At 40.2% G+C, this 18,469-nt stretch overlaps 1 protein-coding gene across 4 annotated transcripts in view; it reads left to right on the top strand.

Annotated features, from left to right (window-relative positions):
• The window catches only part of CCDC198 (coiled-coil domain containing 198), a 31,471-nt gene that overhangs the window by 5,965 nt on the left and 7,037 nt on the right, over positions 1–18,469 (top strand). For 2 of the 4 annotated variants that reach the window (XM_087447770.1, XM_004426192.3), the window contains exons 3-4: positions 16,188–16,274; positions 17,677–17,778. In XM_087447770.1, the coding sequence (XP_087303896.1) occupies positions 16,188–16,274; positions 17,677–17,778 (189 nt within the window). Of the gene's footprint in view, positions 1–16,187; positions 16,275–17,676; positions 17,779–17,993; positions 18,084–18,469 lie in introns of all 4 variants that reach the window. The other 2 variants (XM_087447769.1, XM_014784267.2) reach the window with 2 other exon arrangements.

Genomic DNA, 18,469 nt, shown 5'->3' on the forward strand with positions numbered 1-18,469 from the left:
TTCCTTGCCTTTTTAAATCTTTGTCTGTTTTCTATTATCTTTTTCTTTGTGGTCTGTGAGAGTTCTTTACATATCTTAGATCAGTCCTTTGTTAGTTATATATGTTACAAATATCTTCTCTCCGTCTATGGTTTGCCTTTTCATTTTGCTTGTGTGTGTGTACAAAGATTTCCACTTTTAGTGTTGTCAAATTTCTCAATCTTAATCTTTGTTTTGTTTTTCTTGTATTTTGTCTCAGAAATTTTTATCTTCCCCAAGGTCATGAAGGTATTCTTCTTTATTTCTTTTCAAAATTTATAATATTTAACTTTTCACATTTATGTCTTAATCCATCTGAAATTCATTTGTGTGCAGGTGCAAAGTTGGAATCTAATTTTACTTTTTTTCCATTTGATTCATCTTTTGTACCAGCACTCTTTATGGAATCATCTATTCTTTGGCCATTGAATTAAAATGTTACTTCTGTTATATATACGATTTCCAGTACTTCATGAATCTGTTTCTGGGCTGTCTCTTCTGTCACACTGGTCTATTTGCATATCTCCACAGGGATTCCAGACTGTCTTAACTATGTACCTTTAAGCTAAGTCTTAGTATCTAATATGGCAAGTCTCCTCACATTATCCTTCTTCTCCAGAATTGTCTTTGCAATTTATGGTCCTTTGCTCTTCTATTTGAAGTTTGGATCTTCTCATCACGTCCATGAAAACCCTTGTTAGTATTCTGATTTAATGCATTAATAGATTAATTTGGGGAAAACTGATCATGTTTACAATATTGAGTCTTCTAAACCACAAACATGGCATAAATCTCCTTTTACTTAGATTTTCTTTTATATCTTTCAATAATGTTTCATAATTTCTCCACAGGGGTTTTGTGTGATTTTTTTTAGGTTTGTTTCTAGGTACGTATATCAGTCAGGGTTCAATCAGAAAAACAGAACCAGTAGGAGATAACATATATTAAGAGACCTTGCAAGGAATTGGTTTACATGATTATAGAGGCTGGCAAGGCACATTTGAAATCCATAGGGCAGGCCGTCAGGAAGGGCAGGATGGCACTCTCGGGCAGGGGTGAAGCTGCATCCGCAAGTAGAATTGCCTCTTCTTCAGGGAAGCCTCAGGTCTGCTCTTGAGGCCTTTCGACAGATTGAATCAGGCCCAGCCAGATTATCTGAATTAATCTCACAGTGACACCTAGATTAGTGTTTGAATAATTGGAGTCTGTAGCCTAGCCAATTTGACACTGACCATCAAAAGACATTACAGAGTTTTTTCCTCCTATTATGAACGAGGTCTCTTTTCCCATTTAATTTCCTAAATGATTATTATTTGTGAATAAAAAAGCTATTGATTTTTGTATGTTGAATTTTGTGTTCCACAACTTTATTAAAATATCTTGTTAATTCTAATTGTCTATAGATTCTTCTAGATTTTCTATGTAGACAATATCGTCTATAAATAAGAATAAATTTTTTCTCTTTCTTGCCAATTCTTATCCCTTGTACTTGTTTTTTTAACTTTTGCATTGGCTAGAACTTCCCTTGCAATGTTGAATACAAGCTGATAATGGGCATCCTTGTCTTATCCATGACGTAAATAGGACTGGTTTGAAAACCAAGTACATTTACAATAGGATTTTGATAGAAGCTAGTTAGAGTCCCAAAAGGAAACAGATGGCACGCTCAAAACAGGATAATTCAAGGAAGTTTTCTTTGCAAGTAACTATTTACAGAGGTTTGGGTTAGGGGAACCAGAGAGGATATTACAATAACCACTAGTGGCAGCTGAGGGGTAACCACCTCTAGGCCAAGGGACTAGGAGAGTGAGAGATTTCTGGAGCCTGGAGGAGAGAGTTAGGTAGAGGAAGCTGCTTTGAGAGGAGCGGCGGACACAGCCAACACAATATGACCTTGCAGGGAGGGACAGAGGAAGAAACATCCTGACCTCTTTCCCTTTCCTCTCTCAGATCTCCTGCCGGGGCTCCTCAGTGGCTGAACCCACAGGAAAGCCAGAAGGCAGGAGAAACCGGTTAGTCCTTACAGGCAGAGAATAGGGTAGAGAAATCTGGCAAGTGGATCTGGAAAAAATAAATGGAAGATATCTGGCACAATGCTGTTTATTAAATTATTGACATTCCCTTTATTCCTAGTGTACTAAGAGTTTTTCTTAGGGCTGAGTGTTAAATTTTATTGATTTTCTTCTCCATCTATTAAAATAATCTTATGGATTTTCTTTTTAATCACTATGTATTACACTAATAGATTTTATGATATTGAACTATACTTGCATTCTTGGCATAAATTCTACTTGGTCATGAGATACATATATAAATACATCGCTGAATTTTATATGCTTAAGCTTTTTTATCTATTTTTGTAAGTTCTATAATTTTCCTATACTGTCTTTTTCCAGTTTTGCTCTCAAGGTTGTACTAGTTTCGTAAAATGAGTTGATTACCGTTCTTTCTTTTCTATTCTCTAAAACATTTGATATAATTGTTGTTGTTATCTGTTCCTTAAAAGTTTGATAAAACAGGCCTGTGAAACCATCTTTGGCCACCTGGACTTTGGAAGAGTGAGAAGTTTTCCTAACTTAATTTTTTAGTTGACTCAGGTATCTTATTTTTTCCTGATTCAATACTGCTAATTTATATTTTTCCAGAAAATTATCTATTTATCTAAGCTTTCAAATTTATTGTTATAAAATTTATAAAATTATATAATTTATAAAATTTATCTATATTTTTATATATAATTTATAAAATTATAAAATGTCTTAGCTTCTTCACAGGCAACATTTTGATGATGCTTGTAAAACAAATCTTCCAGCTTACATTTTGATGCAGCTGTTTTATACCGGGTAGAGAGGTGGGGAACAACTCAGGCCCTGATTTCAAGCTGTGATCTTGGCTCTAGTTTCCCATCTTATATGGAGCATTTTTAGGTTCCCTTTAACCTAAAGAAATAACTCACAACCATCAGGAGCCCTGAATGCATTTTTGGATCACCTTCCCAAAGTATGCATTTCTGTTCTGTTTTCTGGTCCCTGGAGATGTTTATATTGTATCTTTTTGGTTTTATGTTTTATTTTTCATTGCTAGATGTTTGGAGCAAAGAATGGTATTTAAATGTGAATTCACTGCAATGCCTTGACCAGAAATTCCTCCTTGGCCTTATGATTTCTTACTCCAAGGCTGTCCTGGACACCTTTACCTTCTTCCCAGAACCTTAAAGGACATATTATTAAGTCATGTTACCAAACAAATTTTACAGTTTCTTTGAGTTGCTCCTGCCCACCTTTCTTTCCTGCTAGTAAACAGAAGCAACCATCTCAGGTTAGTGTGTCACCAAGCTCAGTGGCTTACACCTGATTTCATCTCCATTCCTGCATCTTCTCCTGACACTTCGATTGATTATCCTGACCATTTGTTTTGTTTGAGAAGCCAAATAACCCAGAAACCTTCAAAAAAATAATACATTTTTATAACATGAGACGAAAGAGGGTGTCATTCTACCAATTTTCCAGTAATTCCTTCCACCATATTCTCTCTGAAGATGATGAAGTGAGGCATCTTGCTTCCCAGGTGAGGAAAAGGAACATTGATATGAACCCAGAATTCTGAGGCAATTTCATCTAGCTGGTTTGTTTAGAGAAGCTGATTTTCCAACAATTTTTTCTGCAGTGCTTCTCACGCCAAGTACAAATGATTTAGTGGAGGGATCCTATTTGCAATGTAAGTTGCTGCCATCTAGTGTCCTTTCTGGAGGAATAGTGTGTTTCTTAGGTTCTTTTCAATGGCCAGGAAGAAAGTCATTGCCTGGAGAGAGTTCTTAAAGACACCTACTACTTAACCTTTATCAGAACTATGGATTTCTTTGAAAGTTCAAAGAAAAACATAGCCCTAAGAACTTGTGGATAGATTATTTTAAATAGCTTCGAAAATATTTAAATAGCTGGCTTCTTCAGGCTCAATTTTTCAATAACGCTCCACAAACAAATCCTCTGTGGTCTGCTCTGATGTAGTGCCTTTATTCACTTGACGCAGTATGGCAGCCAGTGGACCCCACCCTAGGAAATCATCAGAATCCCCTGGAGAGTTTTGAAAAAATATATATTCCAAAGAAACAATTGATAAGCTGGACTTCATTAAAGTTAAAAAATCTTGCTCTGTGAAAGACAATGTCAAGAGAATGAGAAGACAAGAACAGAAGATATACAGATGGCAAGTAAGCATATGAAAGTATATTCAACATCATATGTCATTAGGGAAATGCAAATTAAAACACCAATGAGATATCACTATACACCTATTAGAAGGGCCAAAATCCAGAACACTGACAACACCAAACGCTAGCAAGGGTGTGGAGCAACAGGAACTCGCATTCATTGCTGGTGGAAATGCAAAATGGTACAGCCACTTTGGAAGTCAGTTTGGCAGTTTCTTACAAATCTAAACGTAGTCTTACCATATGATCCAGCAATCGTGCTCCTTGGTATTTACCCAATGAATTGAAAACTTAAGTCCACACAAAAACCTGCACATGGATGTTTATGGCAGCATTATTCATAAATTCCAAAAGGTGGAAGCAATCAAGATGTCCTTCAGTGAGAGAATGGATAAACTGTGGTACATTCATGTCATGAAATATTCAGCACTAAAAAGAAATGAAATATCACTCCATGAAGAAACAGAGGAAACTTAAATGTATATTATCAAGTGGAAGAAGCCAATCTGAAAAGGCTACGTACTGTATGTTTCCAAGTATATTAACATTCCAGAAAAGACAAAACTGTGAAGACAGTAAAAAGATCAGTGATTGCCAGGTGTTAGGGGGAGGGAGGGATGAATAGGTGGAGCACAAAGAATTTTTAGGGCAGTGAAACTATTCTGTATGATAATATATTGGTGGATATATGACATTATACATTTGTCCAAACCCAAAGAATGTACAACACCAAGAGTGAACCCTAATGTGAGCCATGGACCTTGGATGATAATGACATGTGAATGTAGGTTTATCAATTATGAAAAATGTCCCACTCTGGTGAGGGATGTTGATAGTGGAGGAAGTTGTGCACGTGTGGGGACAGGGAGTATATGGGAACTCTCTATTACTTCTGCTCAATTTTGCTGTGAACCTAAATCTTCTCTAAAAATATATCTATATATATTTTATATATTAAAGATATATATATTCATTCCCAGGACATATCCCAGACCTGTGGAATCTCAATCCCCAATGAATAGCCCAGGATTTTTTTTTTTTAATTCCAGGAGATTCTGATGATAAACCAGGTTTAGGAACAAGTAGTGGAGGAAAGAGCATGGGATTTGGAACTGGACAGACCTGAGTTTGAATCCCGGGGTTGCCACTTTCTAGCTATGCAACCTTGGACAAGTTCTTAACCTCTCTGAAATGGGGAACTGTCATAATTATCCACAGGGTTCATGCAAAGATGGGAAGAGCTGACATATTTTGACCCTGGGCATGATGGACAGAGATGGCTGCAAAGGCATATGGGCCTGATCCATGAACCAAATCCTGAACCAAGTCCAGGGGATGGCACAAACTCTTCCTTGTTCTCTCCACAGCCCCCACCCCGAGATCCCCCTCAGTCATTCCTGCTTCTTCCTCCCATAGGTGCCTGGATATCCCCTCTCTCCTGGTCCCCATTTTCCTTCCTTTTCTACTCCATTCCCCTCAGGGTTCTGACTTGATCAGCTGCTGTCTCCCGTGCCCTGCATCTTTATGTTCTGCAGTGAAGAGAGCCAGACACACCTCTCTCTGACCAGTATTGATCACCTCTCATTACCTCCTTGCTAAGTAATTATGTTAAAAAAAAAAAAAAAAAAGTCCACTTTTTTCCCTGAGGTGAGAAAGGAACAGAGAACCAGTTCCCACCACAAATGCAAATTACCTCGCACAGATCTAACATAAAGATGAGCTCTTCCCCTTTGTCTCTCCTCCCTGTCTCAATATCCTGTGCCCTTCTTTTCTTGCCAGGTGAGCTTTGGGCTGCTCTAGCAGAAAGGACTGCTGGCTGCTCTCCCTAGAACAGCTCAGGCCCAGGCCCAGGGACCAGGAAGTCCTTCCTCAGGGAAGTAGCAGGAGGCACAGGTCAGGCCCCCGCTATGAGTGCTGGATGCTCAGCATCCATTTTCTGTGGTCTCTCCCTTTCTCTTCTCACTATGGTCACCTTGAAAGCCAAGCTAGATTCCAGGTCTACCCCTTGATAAAGCAACAAACCAGACTAAAATGAGACATAATTTTAAAATAAATTAGCACTTACCTTTAGGGTCAGACTAAGGTGGGAGTGGTGCTCACACTGTTTGCTACAGCATGGCGTCCTCCTGGTTTTCCCCCTACTTCCCGAGCTATCGCTTCTCAGTCTCCTTGGCGAGCTCATCCCTGGCCACCAGGCTCTCCGTGTTGGAGCTCCTCAAGTCTTCAGTCTCTGGCTCTGTTCTTACTCTTGACCTCACTCATGACTATGGTTTCAATTATTCTCAACCCCAGGATGATTCCCAAACTCGCCTCTCCAGCACAGACCTGTCCTCTGAGCTCCATGCCTGTAAACTAATTATCTACTCAACAGCTTCACTGCTGTGTCTCAAAGCCCTCTCAAACTCAACCTGCTCTGAACCAAATTTGCCCTGCTACATCGCACCCAAACCTGGTCCTCCTCTAGGATTCCCCATCTCTGTGAATGAAAACACTATTCATCCCTTGTGTTTGGAGGTCATTTGGACACTTTGCTCTCTCTCACCAACCATAACAAATCTTGTTTGGTCAGTTTTAAACATTTCTGGAGCCCATCATTGTCCCTCTGTGAGCCCCAAGCCCATCATCTTTATCCTCCTAACTGCTCTCCCCACATCCATAATTGCTCTTCTCTACTCTAGTTTCCACAATGCAGCTACAGTGATCATTTTTTACAAGCAAATGTAATCATGTCACTACTTTGCTTGACACATGTCAGCTGCCCATTGCTTTTTTTTTTTTTTTTTTTTTTAAGATTTTATTTATTCATTTTTTTCCCCCCAAAGCCCCAGTAGATAGTTGTATGTCATAGGTTCACATCCTTCTAGTTGCTGTACATGGGACTCGGCCTCGCGTTGGACGGAGAAGTGGTGCCTTGGGGCGTGCCCGGGATCCGAACCCGGGCCGCCAGCATCAGAGCGCACACACTTAACCGCTAAGCCACGGAGCCGGCCCCGCCCATTGCTCTTAAGAAGACCAGCGTCTTTAGAATGTCCCATCAGGGCCAGCCCCGTGGCTTAGCGGTTAAGTGCACACGCTCCACTGCTGGCGGCCTGGGTTTGGATCCCGGGCGCGCACCAACGCACCGCTTGTCAGGCCATGCTGAGGCGGCGTCCCACATACAGCAACTAGAAGGATGTGCAACTATGACATGCAACTATCTACCGGGGCTTTGGGGGAAAAAAAGAGGAGGATTGGCAATAGATGTTAGCTCAGAGCTGGTCTTCCTCAGCAAAAAGAGGAGGATTAGCATGGATGTTAGCTCAGGGCTGATCTTCCTCACAAAAAAAAAAAAAAAAGAAAAGAATGCCCCATCAGGCCCTGCATTAGCTGGCCCTGCCTGCCTCCCCAGCCTCCTGTGAGCCATTCTTCCTCTCACTCTGAACTGCAGTCAGCCGACTTCTTGCAGCCCCTTCAACAGATCATGGTGTCTCCCACCTCAGGGCTATTGCTCATGTTGTTCCCTCCACCGGGATACCTAAGTCCCCTAAAATTTCCCAAACTCCCAACTTCTGCTGAAAAATTACTTCCTAAGGAAACTTTCTTGGATGCCTCCTTACTCCTCTCCCCCTTGTATTGGTTTTCTAGGGCTGCTGTAACAAAGTACAACACACTGTGGGGCTTAACACAATAGAAGTGCATTATTTCACAGTTCTGGAAGTTAGAAGTCCAAGATCAAGGTGTTGGCCGGGTTAGTTCCTTCTGAAGTCTGTGTGAGAGAATCCATTCCATGCCTCTCTGGTAGCTTCTGGTGGTTTGCTGGCAATGTTTGGCATTCTTTGGTTTGTAGAAGCATCACCCCAATCTCAGCCTTCGTCTCCACGTGGTGTTCTCCCTGTGTGCATGTCTGTGTCCAAATTTCCCTTTTTTATGAGGACACCAGACATATCAGATTAAGAGTCCACCCTACTCCAGTATGACCTCATCTTAACTAATTATATCTGCAAGGACTTTATTTCCAAATCAGGTCACAGTCTGAGGTACTGGGGGTTAAGACTTCAACATATGAATTTATGGAGCCAATTCATACCGGCCCCCCCATTTCCAAGGGGGACTCCTCCAGTTACAGATTGTCATAGTCCTGCCCTGTAGACTTTTTCTTCAAATCACTGATCACAGTTTGTAATTATTAATGAAATAATCACACAAACAAAAGTTATTTGTTCCCCCCCATACATTTTTTAAAAATTATTTTATTGAGGTCATCTTGGCTTATAACATTGTGTAAATTTCAGGTGTACATTATTACATTTCAGTTTCTGTGTAGACTGCATCATGTTCACCACCAATAGTCTAGTTTCCATCCATCACCAAACATATGTGCCCCTTTACCCCTTTTGCCTTCCCCCCACTCCCTTCCCCTCTGGTAACCACCGATCTATTCCCCCTTTCTATGTGTTTGTTGGTTGGTTTATCTTCCACATTTGTGTGAAATCATATGGTATTTGTCTTTCTCTGTCTGACTTACTTTGTTTAGCATAGTACCCTCAAGGTCCATCCATGTTGTTGAAAAATGGCATGATTTCCTCTTTTATTATGGCTGAGTAGTATTCCATTGTATATATAAATCACATCTTCTTTATCCATTCATCAGTTGATGGGTGCGTGAGTTGCTTCCACATCTTGGCTATTGGGAATAATGCTGCAATGAACATAGGGGTGCATATATTTTTTTGAATTATCGATTTTATGTTCTTTGGATAAATATCTAGTAGTGGGATAGCTGGATCATATGGTATTTCTATTTTTAATTTTTTGAGAAATCTCTATACTGTTTTTCATAGTGGCTGCACCAGTTTGCACTCCCACCAGCAGTGTATGAGGGTTCCCTTTTCTCCACATCCTCTCCAACACTTGTTATTTCTTATCTTGTTAATTATAGCCATTCTGACAGGCATGAGGTGATATCTCATTGTAGTTTTGATTTGCATTTCCCTAATAATTAGTGATGTTGAACACCTTTTCATGTGTCTGTTGGCCATCTGTATATCTTCTTTGAAAAAATGTCTGTTCATATTCTTTGCCCATTTTTTGATTGGTTTGCTCATTTTGTTGTTGTTGAGTTATATGAGATCTTTATATATTTTGGAAATTAACACCTCGTCAGATATATGATTTACAAATATTTTCTCCCAGTTGGTGAGTTGTCTTTTTGTTTTGTTCATGGTTTCCTTTGCTGTGCAGAAGCTTTTTAGTCTGATGTAGTTTATTTTTTCTTTTGGTTCCCTTGCTTGAGTAGACATGGTATTCAAAAAGATACTGCTAAGACCAATGTCAAAGAACATACTGCCTATGTTTTCTTCTAGAAGTTTTACGGTTCCAGGTCTTACATTCAAGTCTTTAATTCATTTTGAGTTAATTTTTGTGTATGGTGTAAGATAATTATCTACTTTCATTCTTTTGTATGTGGCTGTCCAGTTTTTCCAACATCATTTATTGAAGAGACTTTCCTTTCTCCATTGTATGTTCTTGGCTCCTTTGTTGACGATTAGGTGTCCATAGATGTGTGGTTTTATTTCTGGGCTCTCAATTCTGTTCCACTGATCTGTGTGTCTGTTTTTCTGCCAGTACCATGCTGTTTTGATTACTATAGCTTTGAAGTATATTTTGAATTCAGGGAGTATAATACCTCCAACTTTGTTGTTTTTTCTCAGGATTGCTTGGGCTATTTGGAGTCTTTTGTTGTTCCATATAAAATTTAGGATTCTTTGCTCTATTTCCATGAAGAATGTCATTGATATTCTGATTGGGATTGCATTGAGTCTGTAGATTGCATTAGGTAATATGGGCTTTTTAATTATGTTTATTCTTTCAATCCATGAGCACAGAATATCTCCATTTCTTTATGTCTTCTTCAATTTCTTTCAATAAAGTCTTATAGTTTTCAGTGTATAGGTCTTTAACCTCCTTGATTAAATTTATTCCTAGATATTTTATTCTTCTTGTTGCAATTGTAAATGGATTGTATTCTTGATTTCTCTTTCTGCTAGTTCATTATTAGTGTATAGAAATGCAACTGATTTTTGTATGTTAATTTTGTACCCTGAAACTTTACTGTATTCATTAATTATTTCTAATAGCTTTTTGGTGGACTCTTTAGGGTTTTCTATATGTAGAATCATGTCATCTGCAAACAGTGACAGTTTTACTTCTTCCTATCCAATTTGGATCCCTTTTATTTCTTTTGCTTGCTTAATTGCTCTGGCTAAAACTTCCAGTACTATGTTGAATAGGAGTGGTGAGAGTGGGCTTCCTTGTCTTGTTCCTGTTCTCAGAGGGATGGCTTTCAGTTTTTCCCCATTGAATATGACGTTAGCTCTGGGTTTCTTACATGTGGCTTTTATTATGTTGAGGTATTTTCCTTCTATACCCATTTTATTGAGAGTTTTTATCATAAATGGATGTTAGATCTTGTCAAATGCTTTCTCTGCATCTATTGAGATGATCATGTGATTTTTATTCTTAATTTTGTTAATGTGATGTATCACATTGATTGATTTGCGGATGTTGAACCATCCCTGCATCCCTGGAATAAACCCCACATGATTGTGGTGTATGAATCCTTTTAATGTATTGTTGTATTCAATTTGCTAATATTTTGTTGAGGATTTTTTACATCTACATTCATCAGTGATATTGGCCTGTAATTTTCCTTTTTTGTGTTGTCCTTGTCTGGTTTTGGTATCAGAGTAATGTTGGCCTTGTAAAATGAGTTAGGAAGTATCCCATCCTCCTCAATTTTTTGGAAGAGTTTGAGAAGGATAGGTATTAAACCTTCTTTGAATGTTTGGTATAATCCACCAGAGAGGCGATCTAGTCCTGGACTTTTGTTTTTGGGGAGGTATTTGATTACTGTTTCAATCTCTTTACTTCTGATTGGTCTATTCAGATCGTCTCTTTCTTCTTGATTCAGTTTTGGGAGGTTGTATGAGTCCAAGAATTTATCCATTTCTTCTAGGTTATCCAATTTATTGGCATATGGCTTTTCATAGTATTCTCTTATAATCCTTTGTATTTCTCTGGTGTCCATTGTAATTTCTCCTCTTTCATTTCTGATTTTATTTATTTGAGTCTTCTCTTTTTTCTTAGTGATTCTGGCTAAGGACTTATCAATTTTGTTTATCTTCTCAAAGAATTAGCTTTTAGTTTCCTTGATCCTTTCTATTGTTCTTTTAGTCTCTATTTTGTTTATTTCTGCTCTGATTTTTATCATTTCCTTCCTTCTACTGATTTCAGGCTTTGTTTGTTTTTCTTTTTCTAATTCTTTTAGGTATAGTGTAAGATTGTTTGAGATTTTTCTTGTTTTTTGAGGTAGGCCTCTATTGCTATATACTTCCCTCTTAGTACCACTTTTGCTGCATCCCACAAGTTTTGGTGTGTTGTGTTTTCATTTTCATTTGTCTCCAGGTATTTTTTGATTTCTCCTTTGATTTCTTCATTGATCCAATAGTTGTTCAGTAGCACGTTGTTTAGTCTCCACATATTTGTGACTTTTCTAGCTTTTTTCTTGTAGTTGATTTCTAGTTTCATACCACTGTGGTTGCATAAGATGCTTGATATGATTTCAGTCTTAAATTTATGGAGGCTTGCTTTGTTTCCCAACATATGGTCTACCTTTGAGAATGTTCCATGTGTACTTGAGGAGAATATGTATTCTGTTTTTGTATGGAATGTTCTATATATATCTATTAAGTCCATCTGGTCTAGTGTTTCATTTAGGGCCACTGTTTCCTTGTTGAATGGAATGGTCTTGTCTGGATGGTCTATCCATTGATGTAAGTGGGGTGTTAAAAGTTCCCTACTGTTATTGCATTGCTGTCAATTTCTCCTTTAGATGTGTTAATAGTTGCTTTATATACTTTGGTACACCTGTGTTAGATGCATATATATTAATAAGTATTATGTCTTCTTGGTAGAATGTCCCTTTTATCATTATATAATGTCCATCTTTGTCTCTTATCTTTCTTGTCTTGAAGCCTGTCTTGTCTAATATAAGTATGGCTACGCCTGCTTTCTTTTGATTGCCATTTGCTTAGAGTATCAACTTCCATCCCTTCACTCTAAGCCCGTTTGTCTTTAGAGCTGAGATGTATTTACTGGAGGCAGCGTATTGTTGGGTCTTGTTTTTTAATCTATCCAGACACTCTGTGTCTTTTGATTGAAGAATTCAATCCACTTACATTAAGAGTGATTATTGATATATGAGGGCTTAATACTGCCATTTTATCTTTTGTTTTCTGGTTGTTCTATATTTCCTTTGTTTCTTTTTCCTTGTATTTCTGACTGCCATTTCAGTTTGGTGGTTTTCTGTGATGTTTTTCTCATATTTATCTTTATTTATGATTTGTGACTCTGCTCTGATTTTTTGTTTTGTGGTTACCATGAGGTTTGTATAAAAGGTCTCATAGCCAAGACAGTCTTTTTTCTGCTGATAGCATCTTATCTTCATTTGCCTATGCAGGTTCTGTCCTTTTCATCTTCCTCTTCTATGTTTTTGTTGTCATAAGTTATTCTTTTTTGTGTTGTGAGTTTGTGACCAAACTGAAGTGGTTATAGGTATATTTGATGCCTTCTTTCTCTTTATCTTTTATGTTATAATTGTTTACTAACCTATTCTGATATAGAGCTGCAATTTTCTGATTCTGTCTGTATATTTATCTCCTTGCTCACAGGCTTGTAAACCTTTGCCTTTTTGTTTCAGGTAGAAGGGCTCCTTTCAACATTTCTTATAAGGCAGGTCTAGTGGTGATGAACTCTCTCAGCTTTTGTCTGTCTGGGAAAGCCTTTATTTCTCCATCATGTCTGAAGGATAATTTCACTGGATAGAGTATTCTTTACTGACAGTTTTTGTTTTTCAGTATTTTGAATATATCATTCTACTCTCTTTAGCCTGTAGGGTTTCTGCTGAGAAATCCTCTGAAAGCCTGATGGGTGTTCTTTTGTAGGTTATTTTACTCTCTCTGGCTGCCCTTAATATTCTTTCTTTGTCATTGACTTTTGATAGTTTTAATATTATAAGTCTTGAAGAAGGTTTTTTTGCATTGAAGTAATTAGGAGTTCTATTAGCTTCATGTTCGTGTATGTCCAGTTCCTTCCCCAGATTTGGGAAGTTCTCAGCTATTATTTCTTTGAATAAGACCTATGCTCCTTTTTCCCTCTCTTCTCCTTCTGAGATACCTATTACCCTTATGTTAGTTTTCCTAATTGAGTCGGATAGTTCTCGTAAAATTTATTCATTTTTTTGAAATCTTAGTTCTCTCTCCTTCTCCACCTGAATTATTTCTAGATTTCTATCTTTGAGTTCACTAATGCCCTCTTCTATATGATCTGCTCTATTTTTAATGCTTTCTATTTTATTTTTCATCTCATTAATTATTTTCTTCATCTCCAGTGTTTCTATTTGGGGTTTTTTTTTAGAGTTTCAATCTCTTTGGTAATATACTCCTTCTGTTCATTAATTTTATTCCTGAGCTCATTGAACTGTCTTTCTGAGTTTTCTTGTAACTTGTTGAGTTTCTTCATGACAGCTATTTTGAATTCTCTGTCAGGTAGATTGTAATGTTCTGTGACTTCAAGTTTGGTTTCTGGAGAGTTGTCATTCTCTTTGTGTTCTGCAGTGTTACTGTAGTTCTTCAGGGCACTTGATGAATTGATCCTCTGCCAGCACATTTGTGGTAGTAACCACCTTTCTTATTTGAGTATGGCTTTGGTTACTTTGGTTCTGAGCTGCTTCTGGTTGTATTTGACAGCCTGCAATATCCACCATCTACAGCCTCTGCTAAAGGCATCATCAGTGCCCTCCTTGTGCTGCTTTTGCCTCTGAGGTTGCTGGTGCCTTGCTGCTTAGGATGTCACTGCAATCGCAGGTGTTGCCACTGGGTCACCAGACTATGAGCACTTCTGCTGCTTCCGGGGTTGCCTGGGTCTTGTGTTCTCCCACGGGCTTTCCATGGGCTCGAGTGCTGGTGACCAATGAACCACCTGCATTGCCACCTCTGAGTTATCTGGGGCTGCTGCTGCCAGGGGTGCTGGGTTCACAAGTGTCACTGTGGCTGCCAGGGGCCTGGGTTCTTGTATGCAGCCTCCACTGCTGGTAGAGCTGGTGTTGGGGGTGCCACCACTGAGGGCCGGGTCATGGGTTCTGCTGTGGTTCCCGAAGCCTTAGGTCACAGTTGCCACCTGCCACTGCTGGAGAAGGGGCGGGGGCTAAGCTGTAAGAGTTGTTGCTGGTCCTGCAGCCTCTGGTCACTGGTGCATGCCAGTTTGCTTTTTGAGAACTCAGGTCAGTGCACCCTGCTCCTGCAGAGTAAATCTGCATTTGAGATGCTGTCCCCAGTGCTGGCAAGAACAGTGCCACTACCAGTGGAGAAGGAGGAGGCTGATTTACCAGCACCACTCTGTGTCTTGAATCCTCAGGATGTGTGCACCACCTGCCACCACTGTGGGAGGGCCAGGGGCTAAGCTGAGAGTGAATGTCATTGCTGCTCATGCAGCCTCTGGCCACTGGTGCTGGCATGTGCCAGTGTACTTTGAAACCTCAGGTCAGGGCACCCCGCCCCTGTCAGGGAAATTCAGGTTTTGGATGCTGTCCCCACTGCTGGAAAGACCAGCGCTGCTACTGGGGGAGGGGGAGATGGCTGGGTCACCAGCTCCACTCTGTGTCCTGAATCCTCAGGACATGTGCCCCACTCACCACTGCTGGGAAGGACAGGGGCTAAGCCGAGAGAGCCATGTTTGCCCCTACAGACTGTGGTCACCAGCGTGCGCACTGTGTGAGGATTCACATTTTGGATCACCACCACTGGGGGAGTGGGAGGGGGCTGCTCCTAGGGTTCCACCGCCTCCAAGAGCTGCAGTCCACCCACTCTCAGGTGTACAGATGCATGGATCGCTCAGGCCTTCTGGTGTGCTGTGCAGGAAGTCCTTTGTTGGTCAATGGATGTCTGACTGGTTGTAACTTAGAGGGGAGGAACAAAGGGAACAACTCACTCTGTCATGATGCTGACATCACTCTATGCCTCCCCACTTTGGTTTTAAGCTCCATAGAGACCATGCTCATTTTTGTTGACCATTGCACCCCCATGCCTGGCATGTAGTAGTCATTCAGTAAGTATTCACCGAGTGAACAAATAAATTTGAAGACCCTCAAGGTCCCTGACTGCATGTCAGTGCGAAGAGACCAGCATTTGTCTCCCAGGGCTGCTCAATCACTTCTCAGTGCTCCAGCTTCCAGAGCTGCTCTGGAGTCATCTGAGGCAAGTAGCCTCTTTAGGAAGTTCAAATCCTTCCTAAACTGCTGAAGGCAGATCCACTGGCTCATCAATTGTGCCCAGTCTTAGTGACCCCTTGAAACTCCAACATGACCTCTTCCATAAAGCCAACCCCCTACTAGAAAGAGCTGTGTCTAAGATTTGTTAGCACATTGCATTTCCATTTTAAATGTGCCTCATGGACACCAGTGATTACTACTGCAGAGGCTGAGGGAGCTTCTCTGGAGATCTTACAAATAGATCACTTCCCTAAGGATCGGAAGAGTTCATCTGGGTGGTTAAGGGATGAATAAAATAAAGTAACTTCCTGGTGCCTCTTTCATGTCTAATATTCTACGACCCCTGTTGTTTGATAACTTTAGACATGGTCCCTCAGTGCAGACAGAAAAGTATTCTTAGTCTTCTAACTCTCTGACCAATATTTAGATCAATAAGTCACTGGCAACAGTACAATAGAACAATCAAGAACCCAGATAGGTTGAAAAGCCTTTTGCACAGACATGACTGTAATCCTGTTCAAATCACCTTCCCTGTGTGCTCTCAGGAGTAAGTGCTGCTTTTTCAAAGTGTTAAGATAGTTTAATGTCTGGCTTTTATGTTTCATCATCTCATGGCATGAGGAATGCTGAATGCTCTAAATGTTGGACTTCTAGAAGCTTGAACCTGTTGACCTGCCACAAGTAATTGCTTCTGAGAGGTTCCTGAGCCAGAAAGAAGCCTGGACAACTCGCAAAGCAAAGGTGAACTATGGCAATAACAGGAGGGGGTGGGCAACGGGGTGGGCTATCCTTTTGCTGTGCTCCCTGCACAGAGGACTTCAAAGACAAAGCAAACTATTAAGTCATTCAGAGTTAGAACTTTCCAAAGCTATCCATTCTCTCCTGGGCCTGCCTCCAACTAGCAATTACTCTTGCCTCTCAGATGAATTCTGGGCCCTTCTCTGTTTCCTGTGAAAACTGGGAGATGTAAATGAGAGAGAAAATTTTTATTTGGAAATTGGTGATTCTAAAAGTGTTCAAATTTGTGAAAAATCCAGCATAACTCTCCCCTTTCACTCTTCCCCTCAGTTTAAAACTTCCTCTCATTCTCAGTTTCCAGTGGAAATCATATCTACGAGTTGTTCCTGACTTATTTACCACAACCTCACCAAAAAGCAATCCTGGAAAGGGTCTTCTGTAGAGTGTTTTCCTTTTATAAACTTGTCACACTCTGCTAAGAAAACTCCCTTCACGTAGACATGAAAACTGTGAGCTGGTAGACTGTCAGCACTTCCCACTCCTGATTCATTTTGGAGCCAGCTAGATGCTGCTGTGTGGCTGGCTGATTCGGTAACAGATGTCCGGGTACTTTTAAATCCTCAAGGCTGTGATTTTGACACTGACCACACCTGTGGAGATGCCCATCCCCCCCACCCCCAGAGGTTCACATCAGCCAGCACAGTCACTGTCCACAGGAAACATAAAAGATGTCACTGAACACATTTAGCTGCCACATCCCTTCCTTTCCCTGGCCACAGCAAGTTACGAATGAGGATGAATCCACCCCTGATCGCCATCAATAACCGTCCGTACTGCCCCACTGCAGTTTACGAGGCAGCAGGGGGAGATCAGCAAAGTTACAGATAATTGACTTCAAATCCCTCCTCAGCTGCAGCATCCCAGGGCTTATATTGGTATATGGGGGTACATCCTATCGAAATAGTTTCCATTTAACCATTCGGTGGCTCCCCTCTAATTTCACAGGCAAACAATTAGTCTATGGCAGAAAGAGGCAGGAGAGAGAGGCAGGTCTCATCAACCAGAACACATTTCCGGGGAGATAGTAATAAGTACCTGTTGACAGGGGAAGTGATATCTTGTCAAATTGAGTGGTGGAGAGGTATTTCCATTCGAGGTTTGCAAAACTCTACAGGAACCTTAAAAACTCCATGATATACACAGCAACGCGCCACTTCCTTCCCTGATAGCCACACAAAGGACTCGTTAGGGAGCTGCATCTTTGACCTCACAATCCATGAGATCTCTATGGATTATGATTGATGATTGATCAAGATCTCACTCTCTTCCAAAAAGGATTTCAAGTTGTGGATTACAGAGTCAGTAACAAATTACCCCATACTAATAAGTGTGTCGTCTTTCAAAGCAGGAACTGGAAAAGAAGATGCAAACTCCAATGTACACTTCTGGGAAAAGACAATATTTACATAAGATGCAAATGCTGGAAATGAACCGTAGAAAACAAGAGGTAAATATGAGAAGAGAGAAGGAGAGTGTCATATTTACCAAATTTACCCCACATAATCACTGCCCTGGCACATGAATATAGTTAAGCATTCATCTCAAGTCTTTACTTAGCATTTTAAATTTAGTCATTGGAGCCAAAGCTTCAACTACTGGAGTTGGGAAGAATCAGCGAGATCCCTTCTGCTACCAACGCTGCTGAGTCTTTTCTGTTTTCAGTCCTCTCAAGGGTGTATCTGTGTCTCAACCGTCTCACTTACTTTTAAACAAATTGCTCCTCTGACATTCTGGCTCCAGCAGGAAAATGGGGTTAGGTAATTTTTCTTGGTTTAGTAAAAGGGAGGGGGGTGAGTTGGTCTTTATTTTGATACCTCGGCGTCTCTCCATAACTCATGCCATAGAATTATCTTACAAGAAAGATCTCTTGTAACAACCCCTTTACAGTAAGATCTCTTGTAACTATCATATTCCAAATTCCTCACTCCAGCAAATAAGCCTGAAGTCACTGTCTTCTGCAATTCCAAATAGATCAGCTGGCTTACAGGGAAATGTTTTTACAAAGGCCTTCATCTTAATCAAGCAATACCTTTTGGATACTGTGGGCATACCCTTTCTCCTAACAAGCCTGTGCATAAAGAAAGTTTCTATACCTTCTAATAGGAAAAACAAAACCATGTTCTGGTTAGGGGACCACT

The sequence above is a fragment of the Ceratotherium simum genome, chromosome 24, assembly GCF_057802395.1.
Source record: "Ceratotherium simum simum isolate JZ-2026a chromosome 24, ASM5780239v1, whole genome shotgun sequence".
In the NCBI taxonomy this organism is placed as follows: domain Eukaryota; kingdom Metazoa; phylum Chordata; class Mammalia; order Perissodactyla; family Rhinocerotidae; genus Ceratotherium; species Ceratotherium simum.